The sequence below is a fragment of the Canis lupus genome, chromosome 19 (genome assembly GCF_003254725.2).
Source record: "Canis lupus dingo isolate Sandy chromosome 19, ASM325472v2, whole genome shotgun sequence".
In the NCBI taxonomy this organism is placed as follows: Eukaryota; Metazoa; Chordata; class Mammalia; order Carnivora; family Canidae; genus Canis; species Canis lupus.
In genome coordinates, this window is record NC_064261.1 from 3,680,440 (window position 1) to 3,698,631 (window position 18,192).

The 18,192-nt window shown below is 43.5% G+C and overlaps 1 protein-coding gene across 2 annotated transcripts; it reads left to right on the top strand.

Moving 5' to 3' along the window:
* Positions 1-1,336: 1,336 nt before the first annotated feature.
* LOC112669291 (mitochondria localized glutamic acid rich protein) lies at positions 1,337-13,180 on the top strand. Of its 2 annotated transcripts, none has more exons than XM_025462276.3 (4): positions 1,337-1,512; positions 5,503-5,606; positions 10,020-10,113; positions 12,370-13,180. In XM_025462276.3, exons 1-4 carry the CDS (start codon positions 1,431-1,433, stop codon positions 12,771-12,773), a joined length of 684 nt encoding a protein of 227 aa, XP_025318061.1. In that variant the 5' UTR covers positions 1,337-1,430; the 3' UTR covers positions 12,774-13,180. The 2 variants fall into 2 exon arrangements, with proteins under 2 accessions (XP_025318061.1, XP_025318063.1); XM_025462278.3 differs by lacking the exon at positions 1,337-1,512 and adding an exon at positions 1,619-1,722.
* Positions 13,181-18,192: the final 5,012 nt, after the last annotated feature.

Consider the following 18,192-nt stretch of genomic DNA (forward strand, 5'->3'; position numbering starts at 1 on the left):
CTGCTCTTATTTAAATGTTTCATCACTAGGGATAGCTAGCTACTCTGAGTATCAAAAAAACAGTTCTGATCATTGACTTTGTATTCTTCCAGTGAGAGTATGTCAGAGTACCCAGCGTTGGGTGCAGAAGTAGAACCTCTAAGGAGTGTTTATTCACACAGCAAAATGTGCAAATGTGCCTGTAACATGCCAAGAGAACTTGACACTAGAAGAACTATGATCACATCTTTTATTTTTTAATTCATGGTCATCAGCTCCTGGACATTCCTTCCTACCACCAAGCCATTTGCTAAAGGCGAGAATGTTGAAATGAGAATTAAAAGAGATAATAAAGGTGCAAGTGCTTTATAAACTATCAAGTTCCAAACACACAGGAGGGATTATTATAGGAGGAAACATGCCTTCCAAAAATGAATCATTTAGAAATACTGTAAGGGGCAGCCCTGGTGACTCAGCGGTTTAGTGCGGCCTTCAGCCCAGGTTGTGATCCTGGGGTCCCGGGATTGAGTCCGACGTCCTGCTCCCTGCATGGAGCCTGCTTCTCCCTCTGCCTGAGTCTCTGCCTCTCTCTCTCTCTCTCTATGTCTCTCATGATTAAATAAATAAAGTCTTTAAAAAAAAAATACCATAAGCATCAATTATTGGTTTCCATGCTCGAATCATGACAAATTCTTGTAGCCACAACGAAGCAATAAATTGAAATCTGAGGTTAGAAACTAGTAATTCAGCATTTTTTGTCCGTGTGGAGATCCTAAATTTCACAACCGGTGGAGGTATCTACAGCATTTTAGAAGTTTATAGTTAAAAGTCTTCGTAACGGTGAATTGCCTAGAGATCCAAGTATTCCTGGGGCTTTGAATACTCCGAAACTTCCCGCTACCCTTTCCACCTCTAGGAAGGCTAAGGGCTGGGTAACTTAATGGGTTAAGGAGGTGGCTCAGTGGTTGAGCGTCTGCCTCCGGCTCAGGTCGTGACCCCGGGGTCCCGGCCGGGATCGAGTCCCCGCGGGGACTCTGCGTCTCCCTCTGCCTGGGCCTCTGCCTCTCTGTGTCTCAGGCATAAATAAATAAAATCTTAAAAAAAAAAAAAAAAAACCTCTCTCTCTAGGTCTATCATAAATAAATAAATATTTAAAAAATATAATAAAAAAACCCCAAACAAACAAAAAACGGGGTCAGGATTTCACCCGGCTGGTAAACCGCGTCTATGTCACGCGAATCGCGGAGCACTTCCAGCGGGCCGCCCCGCCCCCGCCCCCGCCCCCATCCCCGCCCCCACCCCCGCCCCCGGGCCGCGCGGGGCTGGGCCGCGGCGGGCGCTCCTCCCCGGGGCGGGGCTCCCCGGCTCCCGGCTCCCGGCTCCCCGCTCCCCGCTCCCCGGGCGCAGCCGCACGCGGCCCCGAGTGTGCGGCGCGGCGGGCGCGGGGCGCGATGTACCTCCGCAGGGCGGTCTCCCGGACGCTGGCGCTGCCCCTCAGGGCGCCCCCCGGGCCCGCGCCGCTGCGCAAGGACGGTGAGTGTCGCGCGGGCCTGGGGCCTGCCGAGCGCGGCCGGGGCTGCGGAAGGGGGCACCGAGCCCCCGGGGTGGGGGTGGGGGGACGGAGGGAGGCGAGTCCGGGGGCGACGCCCCGAAGGTCGGGAAGACCTCGGAAGTAGGGAGCCTTTCCCGCGCCCTTCGGAATCCCGGCCGGGCTTCCCGGGTCCGAATCCTGACCTGGGGCAAGTGAGTTAACCTCAGTTTCCTCATCTCTGAGATGGGGACAGCAGTGGGGTGAGTCGGAAGGAGTCACTATGCGGTTAAAGCGCTTAGAAGGGCGCCTGGCTGACGGCTGCGTAGCTGAGCACCTCTATGAGGTTAGGGACCAGGGCGCTGCAGCTGCCCGAGGGCGGAGCGCGGAGGGCGGCGGGGGACACGCATCGCGGCCAGGAGGGCGAGGGGCCCCGCGGGCCGCACAGACGTTAGGGACCAGGGCGCTGCAGCTGCCCGAGGGCGGCGGGGGACGCGCATGGCGGCCAGGAGGGCGAGGGGCCCCGCGGCCCCGCAGACGTCGGGTAAATGCCCCCGAGCGAGTACAGCCGAGGCTCGCCCAGGGCTCGGGCAGCCGGGACTCCACGGGCCTTCGAAGCCCCTTCCCTGGGGCTGCCCGGGAACCGGGAGCGGTCCCCCGTTCCAGCGGCTGGGCCCCGCCGTCCCCGGACCTGCCACCCCTCCTCCATCTGGGGCTGCCAGGGAAGACGGGGTGCGCAGAGGTGTCCTAAAGGGGCGGCCGCGGGGCGAGCTGAGGCTTCCTAACTGAACCTCGAGGAGCAGGGCGGCGCCGGCTCTAGCGCCTGGAGCGCGGTGCGGCCCGCGGGGTGCGAGCGCGCGTGTCCCCCCCCCCGCCCCCCCCCCGCCCGCGGCTCTAGCCTGGAGCCCCGCGGCCTCCGCCCCGCACCCCCGGACGCCTCCTGGGAAGGGCGCGCTCCCAGAGCGTGCATCCGAGCCGAGAGAGACAGAGACAGAGACAGAGAGACAGGGACAGAGAGAGAGACAGAGACAGATAGAGACAGAGACAGAGAGAGACAGAGAGAGAAACAGAGACAGAGAGACAAAGACAGAGAGAGACACAGAGAGACAGAGACAGAGAGAGAAACACTCCTGAAGAAATATGTATGGACCCTTTTTTTTAGAGAGAGAGAGAGAGAACACTCCTGCAGGAAATTCTGTGGACCTTTTTTCCCCTTTTCTTTTCACATTCATTAGGCCTGTGGCGGTGATGCTGGTGGTGGGACGGAAGGAAGGTCTGTCCCGCTAGCTTTATTTTTCTCTTAAAACACCGGGAATAAGTTGCCTGGCAGGTAACAGAAGAAGGCATCTTCGTTTCCTCTGATCTTTGCGCGCAGAGACAGAGGCAGTTTTTTCGCAGACGAAACAGGGAGAAGCGGTTGGTGCCGGACCGAGGCAGGTGACGGTGGTGACTGGGGGGGTGGGGTGCGGAGAGAGGAGCGCCCGCCCCGACCGCCTGCACCGCCCCCCGACCTGGGGACCGGCCTGCACCCCCCCACCTGACCCGACCGCGGCCTGGGGACCCGCCTGCACCCCCTGCCCCGTCCCCGCCCCGACCGAGGCCTGGGGACCCGCCTGCACCTCCCCCCCCCGACCTGGGGACCGGCCTGCACCCCCCCACCTGACCCGACCGCGGCCTGGGGACCCGCCTGCACTCCCACACCCACCCTCGTCCGGCGCAAACACACACACACACCCCTTTTGTAACGACGGTTTCAGAGGATTTCTTTCCCAACTTGGGATAAGGGGAAAGTAGGTTAAAAGTCCTAAATCGGAGGGTAGCAATTCGGGCTGTGGCAGCACTGATCTGTCCCTAATTCTCGTCTGATTGTTTTTTCCTCGTAGCCCTGATTTATGTAAGTAGTTTAAGAACCATTATTTACTGCAAACCCGGCTTCAGTCAGGAACGTTCATTGACCATTTTCCTGGTACTTTCTCTGTTGATGAGAAATAAAACTTTCAGTTTTATCGAAGAGCAAGATGTTAGCTGTGCCTGGTCAAATTGTGTTTTCTGTGTTTTGCTTTTAAAAATATGACTTTTTAATGAGTAAAGAATTTGGGTTTGTAATCGATCATTTGGGAGGGATGCAAAAAGGCAAAATAGAAGTCACCTGTAATCCTAAGTGAAAACCACCATCTACGTTCTAGTGTATATAATGCTCCAGACCTTTTTTCCTCTTGCATTTTATTCTTATGCACTTGGCTTCCACAAAGTGAGATAGCCCTGTATAGATTATTCTGCTATAGCTTTGCATTTAATATATTGTAAATATTTTCTCATGTAAGTAAATATTCTTCTGCAAAATTTCAAATATCTAGTTCACATTGTATGGATATGCTCAAATTAAACTAATTAATCTTTATTTTTCATTTCATTGCTCTTTTAAATAACAGACATAAGTGTATTTGTGTTTGTCTTTACCTAAATCTCTAATGAGTTATTTATTGCTTCCTACTTAAAATAATCTTTTTGGTATCTATGGCTGGTTGACAAGTATGGAAGCTACATATTCCCTATTTAATAACAAATGTATTTTTAAACGAACAAAAGCCCCCCCCCCCCACACACACACAAGTCAAAGCCATTACCTCTTATGCTGTCTTCTTTGGGTACATTTGTGGGGGAAAATATTTTTTTGCAAGAGACGGTCATTTGTATCCAAACTAAAAACACAAGAAATCTCTCTAGTATTGCTACTATAAAGGTTTGTGATCAGTGCAAATGTCTTAATATTTGCCGTGTGCAAATCACAACTTCTTACTAATCCTCACACCCATACTCTGTGTCAGGCCACGTCCGATTTCTTTGCACTTTCCCAGTCACAGCTCTCCTACTCTTGCATATACTGTGCCTTCTGCCTCCAGTGCAATTTCTCTTGCCTTATTTATCTGACAATCTCCTCTACTGTTCCTTCAAAACCCAGGTCACGTCTCTTCAATTGTGACAGGTACCTTGAGCCAACTAGCTGAGATTTTTCACTGAATTTCCATGCTGTTGTTGCAACTTCTACTTACTTCTGTTCCTGCATTCGTCCTACTGCATTGCAGTTATTTGTCTACAATTATTTGTCTGTAGCCTACTTGAGGCTAGGGACCTAGTATGTCTTGTTCACAGTTATATCCTTAATGATTCTAACCATGCCAAACACACAGGAGGTGCTCGGCTGTATTTAATGAATGAACAAATATATAAATGCCTCTACTTTTTAATCTTTAAAATAAAGAATTTGAGCTGTATGAACTTTCAGTTATTTCTAGCTCTGAGTTTATCATAAAAATTTCACTTCCAGGGCATATGGTATAGGTAAGGTTTATATATTTAAACATAATAATATAGCACTCTTATCTATTTCTATTGTACAGGATTGTACTTCTATTTCAAACATGACCTTGTAACATTTGTCTTAAGCTTATATCTACCTGTCTTTAGAGGCTTTTGTTAGAAAAAATAAGATTTCTGCCTATTTGTATGTACATTTATATATGATGAATTTGTATTATAGATTTATAGAAATGTGTTGGATTTCAACATGTTTTATTTAACATGTAAGTTTTAAGTACAAATATATTTAATTCACTTTTTGGAAAAATAATCGTTTCCATTGAATCCTGTGGTGGAGTACATACAGCAAGTGGATTTCTTTTGCATCTTGTTTGACTATTAAAATTGTTCAGTGCTTTTGTCATTTCTCCTTACCTACGCCTGCACTCCTTCCAAGAAAAGCATGATGCTAAGCATGAAGGTGACAGGTTTCATGACCACTTGTCAAATTAGATTGGGAAAATGTCAAATGGAATTATTACCCTACCTTGTAATACTGTATTCCCTTAAGCCAAAAGCACTTGATGTTAATAGATTCTAGGTTCACTGATGGGGAAAAGTTTTTTAAGATATAATTATTTTAAATAGTTTTGCTTAAGTGGTGGAGCTAACTGCGTTTCAACTTGTTTTCCTAGCATCTCTTCGCTGGATGACGTCTAACAAATTGCCTGGACCATCTGGATCAAATATGATCTATTATCTCGTTGTAGGTGTCACAGTCAGTGCTGGTGGATATTATGTAAGTGTTTAAATAACCATAATGTTCAGGAATTCATATATTTTACAACCTATGGTAAAACTCAAAGCATTGCTAAAGTCAGGACATGGGATTAATTAAATATATGAGATTATGGAGATTTTTTTAAAGTATAAATCAACATTTCTTATGCATCATACACTGCCAAGTATGGGTGACTTTCAGTAAAAATGGTGTTATTATAGGGATGCCCAGGTGGCTCAGCGGCTGAGCGTCTGCCTTTGGCTCAGGGTGTGATCTTGGAGTCCTGGGATCGAGTCCTGCACGGGGCTTTCTGCATGGAGCCTGCTTCTCCCTCTGCCTGTGTCTCTGCCTCTCTTTCTCTGTGTCTCTCATGAATAAATAAATACAATCTTTAAAAAAAAAAAGATGTTATTCTAAATACTAATAACACTAGTTGACGTTTGAGTATCCATCTATCAAATGACAGACTTATGGCTCATTTAATAATTACACCAATTTTATTAGGTAGATACTATTATTAACATTTAACAAGAACTATTTGGAAAGATTAACTTAAATTAATAGACTACTTTTTTCTAGAGCATTTTACGTTTGCAGAAAAATGAGCAGAAAGTACAGAGTTTTCATACCTCCTCTCAGCACTCCCTCCATTAACAATCTTGTATCAGTGTGGTACATTTGTTACAACTGATGAATCGATATTTATACATTATTATTAACTAAAGTCTATAGTGTACATTAGTCTTGGTATTGTACATTCTATGGGTCTGGACAAATGTATAATGATATATCCATTATAGTATTATACAGAATAGTTTCACTGCCCTAAAAATTCTGTGTTATATCTATTCATTCTTTCCTCCCTGAATCTTTTTATTGTCTTCATAGTTTTTATTAATTTTACATATCTTTATATACCTTCATTATTTTACAAAGGTAATATTCATACATTTTTTTAAAATTCAAAATAGACATGGAAAATTAAAAGTGTTTTCTTCCCTGGTCCCTTTACCCACTCCTCCCAGGTAATCACTGTAAAACAAAGCTTTTGGGATCCCTGGGTGGCTCAGTGTTTTAGCGCCTGCCTTCAGGCCAGGGCGTGATCCTGGGGTCCCGGGATCGAATCCTATATCGGGCTCCCTGCATGGAGCCTGCTTCTCCCTCCGCCTGTGTCTCTACCTCTCTCTCTATGTCTCTCATGAATAGATAAATAAAATCTTAAAAAAAAAGCTTTTGATGACATAATTTTGAACTTAAAATGATGGAATATTTGCGCACTAAATAAGATGAGTCTATTGAATCATTCATCATTTTGTCATAAACTTTTTTTTTTTAAGATTTTTTAAATTTATTCATGAGAGCCACAAAGAGAGAGGCAGAGATGCAAGCAGAGGGAGAGGCAGGCTCCCCACAGGTACCCTGATGCGGGACTCGATCCCAGGACACTGGGGTCATACCCTGAGCCGAAGGCAGGCATTCAACCACTGAGCCACCCAGTGGCCCCTCATCTATCAGCTTTCACTCATACCTAGATTTGTTTCTTCTACCATCTTTCAACGGCTTAATGTTGAATTCACTGCCCAGGGCTACTATTGTTGGATGTAGGCCATTGAAGAAACAGAGTGGACTAGGCCTTGTGATTATATGGGAAGCTGGAAGATGGAATTTCATCTGGAACTAACTGTACCCATAATTATGTTTATTAGTGCCAGACATGAACGGCTCCAGTCCATGAATTCTTTCTTTCTCCATCGTAAACTGGAAGGTTGTAAACTGACTGAGCTTTTGAGTCCTTTCTAGCCTTGTTCTCTCACAGTGGAAGTGGAGGTTGGACAAGGTGATAGTCTCCAAGTCCCTTTCCACTTCTAGGAATATGTAGGTTTACTCTTGAATGGTGGAAGCTTTAATTCCTAAGAATCTTAGGCTTTTGTCAGCAGGAAATACAGAATACGAGGCACTTGAAAACCTGTATTCGAGTCCCCTTCCTTGTCCTATACTAAAATAAGTGCTGTCCTAGATTTATCTGAATTGAATCCACAGATGCTCACTAGCCAGTTTTTCATTTCCAAGTAAAATCTTTTACTATGAGGACATCCTAGAATCTGGGAGAGGCACAGGTCGTGTCAATTTTTGAGGGTCTGAGCTATTTGTGGGATATTTTAAATACTAACGTTTCATAAATAATATAATAAAGTAATATCATTATCATTATATTATATATTATATATTATTATTATTATATTATAATAAAATAATATAATATAAATAATATCATTTGGAAATAAATTTCAGAGTCTAGATTGGAGGCCGTCCAAAGGCCTCTTCCGGCAGGCCTTCTTTCCACCCTGCATTTGACCATGTTAGATTTGGAAAAGGTAGGTTCTCTTGGCCACGGGGGTATGAATCAGTCTAATACCATCATCTCTTTGATTCTGTCTAAACTAGTCTTTCTTCTCACCTTGTGTTTTAGCCCCTTGAACAACAACAAAAAGGTAACATTCCTTGGGATGTCATTCATTGTTGGGCTGGCGATTTCAGGACTGTGAACCCCTACACAGGCTCAGCTCTGTGTACTGAGGATGGAGGGTGCTAAGTCAGCAGAGTGGCTTTATAAGCTACGAGGAGCTCCCACCCGACTAGAAGAGTAGTCCCTGCTCTTACTCAGAAACCATGACCATCACTCCTGCTGATCCTGTTTGCTCTGCCTGTTTCAAACCCCAATGGTTCACATCAGAATTCACCAAACCCTGTGGGATTTGATAGGGCCACTTCCATTTCACTTCCACCCTTGAGGTTATAGATTTTCCATTTCCACAGTCTAATTTTAACATGCTATCAAATGGTTTGTGATTTGCAAAGCACAATTTTTATTTATTTTTATTTTTTAAAAGATTTTATTTATTTATTTATTTATTTATTTATTTATTTATTTATTCATTTATTATTTATGAGAGACACAGAGAGAGAGAGAGGCAGAGACACAGGCAGAGGGAGAAGCAGGCTCCATGCAGGGAGCCCGATGTGGGACTCGATCCTGGGTCTCCAGGATCACGCCCTGGGCTGAAGGCGGCGCTAAACCTCTGAGCCACCCGGACTGCCCACAAAGCATAATTTTTAATAGATGCTTGGTCTTTCATTATGAGAAATTTTGAGAATACTATATACAAATATACAGATTCTGAAAATCTGTCATCCTACTACCGAGTGATAAATCACTACCATCCTTTCTTTAAAGCTGAGATAATACAAACAATATTATCTGACTAGTGGGATTTTCATTTTTGAAATATCATTGGCTAATATGAGTACAGGCCAGAGACGACTACTTGAATATGAAATGAAAGGATGCCTGCACGTTGGATCTATGCTTCAGATGGTGTTATTCCCAGTTCTGTTTCTGAAAATAACCATGGTCAGGTCATAGTGCTGCTTTTAAGGAATAACACTAGCTTACATAAGGAGTCTTCATGAGGGTCTACAAATAAGCTATTTTGGAAGATTTTTTTCATACTTTTTATTGTGGGATGATCGAGTTTCACATGCAGTGATAAGAGCTCATACCAAGAGGATCTCATATCATCTTTGCCTCATTTCCCCCGGTGATTAACGTTCCTGAAAGCTCCAATACAATATCACACCAGGAAATGGACGTGGATAAAAATCCATTGTCCTTATTCAGATTTTACCACTTTTACATGCACATTGTGTGTATATGTGTGTGTATTTAGTTCTGGGCAAGTCTGTCACATGGAGATTCGTGTATTCACCACCACTGTGAAGATACAGGCTCCCTCATTTAGCCCTTTATAATTGCCCTCAGTCTCTTTTTGCCCCTCCCCTCCCTTCTTCCTGGCCCTCACCACTAATCCGTTCTCTAGTTCTATCACTTTCCACTGCAAGAATGCTACATAAATGGAATCATAAAGTACATAACCTTTTGAGACTGGCTTTTTCCCCTCAGCATACTTCCTTGGAGACTCATCCAAATTGTTATACCTGTATTGACAGCTCATTGCTTTCTAATCCTGAATACTGTTCCATGTTATGCGTGTACCAGTTTATTTAACCATTCACCTGCTGTTGGACACCCAGACAGATTCCTGCTTTTGGCTATTACAAATAAACAATCATGAACACTTGTATATGGGTTTTTGTGTGCACATCAGGCCCCATTTCTTGGGGATAAATGCCAAAATGTCTCTGCTCTCTCTCTCTCTCTCTCTCTCTCTCTGTCTCTTATGAATAAGTAAATAAAGTCTTAAAAAAAATAAAAATAAAGTGTTCTGCTTCATAGTGAACGTTTCCAAAGGGGAAGCAGAAGAGTAGAGAGTGCGCATTGGGTTTCTCTTCTTTGAATCGTAGATACCTTTGAATTTGGCCTGATGAATCCTTGAACTCCAGAAATAACCTTAAGCACACATTTGTTTTCAGACTTATAAGATGGTCACATCAGAGCACGCCAAACCCACGGAACATATAACAAATTTGAAAGAAAAAAACAAAGCAGAGTTACATCCACCGCAAGGTAAAGTGAATTTATTATTTTTTTCCCTTGAGGCACTGACTTCCATCACCCTAGCCTAGCAATGGAATACTATTGGTTTTTGGCTTCTTTACCAACTTAATAGAATGGCTCTGGGCGGGAGTTCATTGAGAAAGGGAAAGCCCGACCAAAACCTAAAGAATATTGTTATGTTTTGGATGAGTGCATCAGATAAATGAGACGTTTTACTTTTGTACTGCTGACCAGTGACTTTGAATTCTTTGTGTGGTAATGTTCCTTTTCCCCTACTCAGACTTCCATTCATGCAGGCATAATTTTAGTATCTGTCTCTCTCAGCAGCTTCACCTTTCATTTCCCTCATTTTTTTTTTTTTTGAATCACAAAACTAATTTTCGTTTCAGTTTTGGGTGCCTACCCAAAGTACACTTGACATTAGGACAGTCAATCATGTCTTTTAAGTCCCTCAGGTGATCTGATTGATAAAATAGCAACTACTGGAACAGAAACTTTATATTTTCACTCTAATGTGTATTTTTTGCCTTAAACTGCTGCTTTAAATACTTTTTCTTCCAGGCAGCCCGGGTGGCTCAGCAGTTTAGCGCTGCCTTGGGTCCAGGACATGATCCTGGAGTCCCGGGATTGAGTCTCACATCGGGCTCCCTGCGTGGAGCCTGCTTCTCCCTCTGCCTGTGTCTCTGCCTCTCTCTCTCTCTGTCTGTGTCTCTCATAAATAAATAAATAAAATTTTTATAAATAAATACTTTTTTCCATCTCAATTATAATACCATTATTATTAATGAATATGATCACTCTTTAGGGACAGATAATAGCTACTTATGAGAGGCGCCTGGATGGCTCAGCAGTTGAGCATCTGCCTTTGGCTCAGGTTGTGACCCTAGGGTCCTGGGATCGAGTCCCACATAGGGCTCCCCACAGGGAGCCTGCTTCTCCCTCTGCCTGTGTCTCTGCCTCTCTCTGTGTGTCTCTCTTTTTTCTCCTCTGTGTGTCTCTCATGAATAAATAAAATCCTTTAAAGAAAAGCTACTTATGAGCCAGTTTTAGCCTTTTAGTCATGACAACAGTAAGAAATGGAATATCATCAATAAATACCACTGAAGGGGCAGCCCCGGTGGCGCAGCGGTTTGGCGCCGCCTGCAGCCTGGGGTGTGATCCTGGAGACCTGGGATCAAGTCCCACATCGGGCTCCCGGCATGGAGCCTGCTTCTCCCTCTCCCTCTGCCTGTGTCTCTGCCTCTCTCTGTGTATCTATGAATAAATGAATAAAATCTTAAAAAAAATTGATTTACTAAAAAAAAAAAAAAAACCCACCACTGAATACAATTATGAGAAGGCTGATTGTAATGATAATGAAATAACAGCATTTCCATAGCACTTCTTTGTTACTGGGGTGGGGAGGAACCGAAGGGAGAAAGAATCCCAAGCAGACTCCCTGCTGAGAGCGAAACCCCACAGGGGCTGGATCTCCAGATCCTGAAATCATGACCTGAGTCAAACTCAAGAGTCGGGTGTTTAACCTACTAAGTGACCCAGGCGCCCTGCACTTTTGGTTTTAAACCAAAATGATAAAAAATGTATGATAAATCGTACACATTATTTTAATCAACCCTCACAGTAGCTCTGTGAGGTAGATATTATCAATATCCTCATTTTACAGATGATAAAACTGAGGTTGAGACAGGATTGTCTTCACATTCCTTATATTAAAATAAATAATATTTATTAAAAAAATTTTTTAAGGTTTATCAGGTTCAAAGTGTTTATGAAAAAGCAGGTCCCCATTTTCCCTCCCAGAGGCAGGCAATAATACCAGCTTCTCCGTAGCCTCCTGGAGAGAGTCTTTGCAAATAAAAACCACCTGGGTGGGGATCCCTGGGTGGCTCAGTGGTTTGGCACCTGCCTTTGGCCCAGGGCGCGGTCCTGGAGTCCCGGGATCGAGTCCCGTGTCGGGCTCCCAGCATGGAGCCTGCTTCTCCCTCCTCCTGTGTCTCTGCCTCTCTCTCTCTATGGCTATCATGAATAAATAAATAGATAAATCTTAAAAAAAAAAAAACCACCTGGGTATATCTTCCCTCCTTTTGCCCTAGCACATATGGTGCCGTACAATACACATTGCTCCTTTTTTCACATAAGAGGCCACCTTGAAGACCATGTCCTATCAGTACATATAGATTTGTCTCATTTTTAACACTGACTGTGCAGAGTTCCCCCGTATTCCCGTGCTGTTTAACACTTTGTTTAATGGACTAAATCTTAAAGGTGAAAAAGAGAACGTTTTGGGAGCTGAGAAAGCAGGTTCTGAAGTCCATGCAGTATCGTTAGTGGAAGTTCCGGAGGTGGACGCAGAAGACAGTCCGGATGCTGCAGGTGCAGCCCCAGAGGCCTCGGCCTGTGCAGGTGACACGGAGGCCACTGCGCTTGGGGCCGAGGGTACAAAGGCAGCGCTGGGCCCCGGCCCTGAAATGCCCCCTGAGGGTCACAGTGCAGCTTCGGATGAAGCTGTTGCCAGAAGTCACGATAAAGGGACAGCAGAGGGGGAAAGCTTTGGTGGAAATGCTGAACTAGAAGAAGAGAATCCTCCGGTTGAATCAGAAGCCTGTGCAGGGGATGATTTACAGGAGGAAGCCCGCGGTGGTGCTGACGCGGCCCCGGCCCAAGGCTGATCCCAGGCTGATTGACACCTCAGCAGAAAAATGCCAGAGAGGGTCTGATGGGTGCTTTTGTAGTTTCAGTAACCGTAGCTTCAAAACAGGCTGCTTTTCTAGAACGCTTTAATGTGCCTTGAAGATTTTTGGTGTCTACTGACAGATTTCAGGATTGAGAGACTTGAGATTTTGCACATCTGAATAGTTTCCTACTGAGATCATATTCGGAGATCAGAATATGCCGTTGGGGTAAAGAGCTTAAGGAATTCCATCTTTGCATTTGAGTTTTATGTTACAGGAATCGAGCTATCCATATAATCTGCATTCACTTTAATTTTGCTATTCCTGTACCTTACTTCAATGTATGTTAACTAGATTCTCGAGTTTTGATTTGAACTCATTTAAATAAAATTGGAAAATCTTTAGTGCCTGTTTTTATTTGCTAATATTTATATGTATAAATAGTCTATAATATTAAAGATTATGTATAATATAATAAAATGTTATATTATGAATTGTAGATTACCGTACACACATATAGCTTCACATGAACAATCAAAGAAAACATATAATCTACAGAGAACCTTAATGGATGTCTTATGAAAGAAATATATTCATTAAAAACATAGGATGGGGGCAACCCTGGTGGCGCAGCGGTTTGGCGCCGCCTGCAGCCTGGGGCATGATCCTGGAGACACTGGATCGAGCCCCACGTCAGGCTCCCTGCATGGAGCCTGCCTCTCCCTCTGCCTGTGTCTCTGCCTCTCATTCTCTCTCTGTGTCTCTATAAATAAATAAATAAAATCTTAAAAAAAAAACAAAACAAAACAGGATGATGTGAAAAAAAATCTACAGAGAACTCTGCATATAGCAATATACATACCTGTTCTCCCGTCTGTATTACATGGGAGGCTGTGCCAACATTTTTCATTTCAGTTCAAATAATGTTTACTGAGGATTTATACTTTGTGCCAGGAATCATTCTTTCGTTCACATATTCAACAAATCCTAAGTGAGCACCTGTAATGGACTAGGCACTGTTTTAAGTGCTGAGGTTAAAAAAAAAAAGACAAAAATTCCTACCCTTCGCAGCTTATATTCTAGAAAATGATCAAATAATAAATAAGATACATAAGAAAATTATATAGTATGGTAGATACTGGTAGGTATTTTATTTTTATTTTTTATTTTATTTCTTTTTATTTTTTTTTTATTTTTTTTTTTTATTTATGATAGTCTCACAGAGAGAGAGAGAGGCAGAGACACAGGCAGAGGGAGAAGCAGGCTCCATGCACCGGGAGCCCGACGTGGGATTCGATCCCGGGTCTCCAGGATCGCGCCCTGGGCCAAAGGCAGGCGCCAAACCGCTGCACCACCCAGGGATCCCGGTATTTTATTTTTAAAGATTTTTCAAATTTATTTATGAGAGACACACAGAGAGGAAGAGAGGCAGAGACACAGGCAGAGAGAGAAGCAGGCTCCATGCAGGGAGCCTGATGTGGGACTCAATCCTGGATCTCCAGGATCACACCCTGAGCTGAAGGCAGCGAGCCACCCAGGCTGCCCCTGATAGGTATTTTAAAAGAAAAGCAGTGAAAGGGAAGGGGTTTATAAGTGTTGGTTGGGAGTGGAAGTTGTCATTTTAGATGGCATGGCCCGAGACAGCCTCACTAAGAAGCTGTCTAGTGAGTAAACACATGAAGGGTGTACAGGGACCTAGTGGTGAAGACATGAGGGGATAGAGGAAAAAGAGACATTCCAGATGAGGGAACCGAGAAGTGCAAAGGATCTGAAGCATGAACATGCTAGAGAATTTGAGGAATTGCAAGGTGGCCAAGTGGCTAAAGTGGAGTGAAAAGGAGGGAGAGTAGTTGGAGATGATTTCAGAAAGAGTGCAAAGTTATACAGGGATGGGCGGTATCCTGCAGGGTCTTGTAGGATTTGGGCTGTTACTTGGGGCAAGTTGGGGTGTTGTAGTGGATGCTGCTGATGCTTTGCTTAGATCCCCTTACCTGGACCAGTATTTACTCCCAGCCTCTGGGAGAGGTACGCACACACACATACACACACACACACACCCTGCCCTAGCCCCAGGCTGCTCAAAACCAATAACTGACTGCCATACTGGTCCAAAAAAGGCAGGGCCAACTCTGTGAGACAACTCATGCTCGAGGGCTCAGCTTGAAGCTGGTTTCCAATCTAGATTACATCTTTGCTTCGCTTTCCTCTCCTGTCCTATCTTGCTTTCCTCTCTACTATTCTCCCAACAGCACCTCTTCCATAGATCTCTTGCCCCCAGATTCCTGCTGTTTCAAGCTCTGTTTCTAGGGATCTCCACCTAAGATAATTGGCACTAGATGTGGTCCTAGGATGCAGACACTAAGAGTAGGATTCTGGAATTGCGTCACTCTCCAGCTAGATGGTAACAAGGACCTCATCACTACTGGTAGATGGAAGATTGCTAGTTCCTGGTGTTCTGTAGCAATGTGATCGCTGAGATTTTCACCCGTGGTAAACTAGGTTGGAATATATAGACATACCTCAGAGGTATTGCAGGATTGGTTCTGGAGCGCTGCGATAAAGCGGGTATTGCAATAAAGTAAGTTAAAGGGATGTTTTGGTTTCTCAGTGCATATAAAAGTTATATTTAGGGGCACCCAGGAGGCTCAGTCGGTTAAGCATCCGATTCTTGGTTTCAGCTCAGGTACTGATCTCAGGGTCATGAGATCGAGCTGGCTTAGTTGGTAGAGTGTGTGACTCTTGACCTTGGAATCGTGAGTTCAAGCCCCATGTCGGGTGGCAGCAATAGACTTGCTCCATGCAGGGAGGCCAATAAACCTTCTCTTTGTAAAAAATGTAATATCCATGAAGCACAACTAAAAGAAGTATGTCTTTAAGTCGAAGGTGATCTACTACTATTGGCTTGATGCCTATGGAATTTGAGAAGTACAAAGAAGCAGTAACTTTAAGGACTGGATCATTACAGAACAATGTTTAACTCCAAAATTAGGATGGTACCTTGGGTTTGTTTTGAATTTGTCTTAGTGTCAACTCTGTATTAGACTCACAAGTCCAAGGCCTATGGCACAATTAAGGGATGCTGTTTTATTTTATTTAAAGATTATTTATTTGTTTGTTTATTTATTTATTTATTTATGTATTTATTTATTTATTTATTTATTTATTTATTTATTTATTTATTCATGAGACACAGGGAGAGAGGAAGAGGCAGAGAGACACAGGCAGAGGGAGAAGCAGGCTCCATGCAGGGAGCCCGATGTGGGACTCGATCCCAGGTCTCCAGGATCACGCCCTGGGCCGAAGGCGGTACTAAACTGTTGAGCCACCCGGGCTGCCCTTTTTTTAAAGAAGGGGATGCTGTTTTACCAAATAGTCTGTAAGATGAGGCGGAAACACTACCCAGTACCACACTTATGACTTCAACATACACACAAAAATACATTCTTTTCCACTGTTTTGCTTAGGATGGTTTCTGCTGCAAATAACAGAAATAAACTCAAAATGGGTTAAATGACAAAGACAGTTATTATCTAACTAGGTATCCAGAGGTTGAGCTGCTCCAAGGTTGGTTTATCCTGTGGCTCAGTCATCAAGAATCAGGTTGTTTGTCTTATTCTGCTCTACTATCAAGAATGTCTTGGCTTTGTCCTTGGTAGGCTTTCTTCATAATCACAGGATGAATCACCACAATTCTAAGTATTTTATTCAGACACAATAATGTCCACCAGAAGTCTTTCAAAAAGAATTTCCTCATCTTAAGAAAATAGTTTAAATGCATTTTTTTCTTTTTAATATTTTATTGTGGAAAATTTCAAACAAAAGTAGTGAGGACAGTATAAGGGAATCTTCATGTGCCCTACATCCCAATCACCAATTATCAACTCTTGGCAAATACTATATTTTTAGTCCCACCCACTTATCTTCCACCACCTGGAATGTAAAATAATAATATGTATGTAAAATAATAATATGATAGCAATAATAATTCCTTCTATTACTAATTATCTAGTCGGTGATCCAATTTCTTCAACTGCCTCAAAGGGTTTTCCCTCCTTCAGTTTGTTCTTTGAATTAGAACCCAATTAAAGTCCACAAATTGAAGTTGGTCAGTATATACTTATGTTCTTTTTTTTTTTTAAGATTTTATTTATTTATTTATTTATTTACTTACTTACTTACTTATTTTAGAGACAGAAAGAGCTGACCTGGGATAATGAGGATTAGAGGAGAAGGGAGGAGGGGGGAAAGAATCTACAGCAGACTCCACATCGAGCTTGGGGTCTGTCATGGGGCTTAATCCCATGACCCTGGGATCATGACATGACCTGAAATCAAGAGTCCAATGCTTAACTAACTGAGCCACCCAGGCTCCCCTCCAAGAGGTCCCCGCCAAGATCCTTGTTAGTTCTTTAGTTGTCTATTTTTTTTAGAAACTCTTTATGTACTAGAGATAACACACTTTTTTCTGATATAAATATTTTCCATGTTTGTTGTTCATCTTCTTACTATACTTATGGTGTTTTTGTAGCACGAGAGATTTTTTTGAATTTTTACATAATTAAACTGATCAATCTTTTCCACATTGTGAATTTTGAGCCATTAGTTAGTGTGGTAGACTGGGGAAAAAAACAGTCACATATTCTTTCCACGTACACTCCCGTGAAGTGTACCTTTATATCTCTTCCCATCAAGAGATAGAGACTCTTGGGCACTTGGGTGGCTCAGTTGGTTAAGTATCTGCCTTCAGCTCAGTTCATAATCCCAGGTCCTAGGATCGAGTCCCACATTGGGTTTCCTGCTTAGCTGGAAGTCTGTATCTCTATCTCCCTTTGCCCCCCCACACTCATGCTCTCTCTCTCTTTTTCTCTCAAACAAATAAATAAAAATACTCTTAAAAAGAGAGAAAGAGAGATGGAGACTATTGTTCCATCTTGGATTTGAGCTTCCATTGTACTTTGCTTTGATGGAATGCTGTGGAAGTGACTTTGTGAGAGTTCTCACTTTCTTGGAACCTGGAGACCAGGATGTGGGCTCCATGAATGAGAGACCTTATGGAGAGAGAGGCCCCATCTATAGCTAGCACTAACCCCACATATGTGAGTGAGGCCTCTTAGACCCTCCAGCTCCAGCGTCCTTGCCAGATGACTGCAACTGAGTGATCCCGGGCAAGACCAGAGAAGAACCATTCAGCTGAACATAGACCAAATTGCTGATCCACAACATTACGAGTAAATAAGAGGGTTGTATACTAAGCAAGGAAGGTGAGGGAGTGTAAGCAGCAATATGTAGTGAACATAACTAGGAAATAAAATGTAACTTTGAATTTGGTGCAGACTAGCTTTTGTATTGTCACCTGTCAACATTCCTCAACAGGGATGAAGAAAGAATGAGTTGTACTCTGCAGATCCAGAATTTG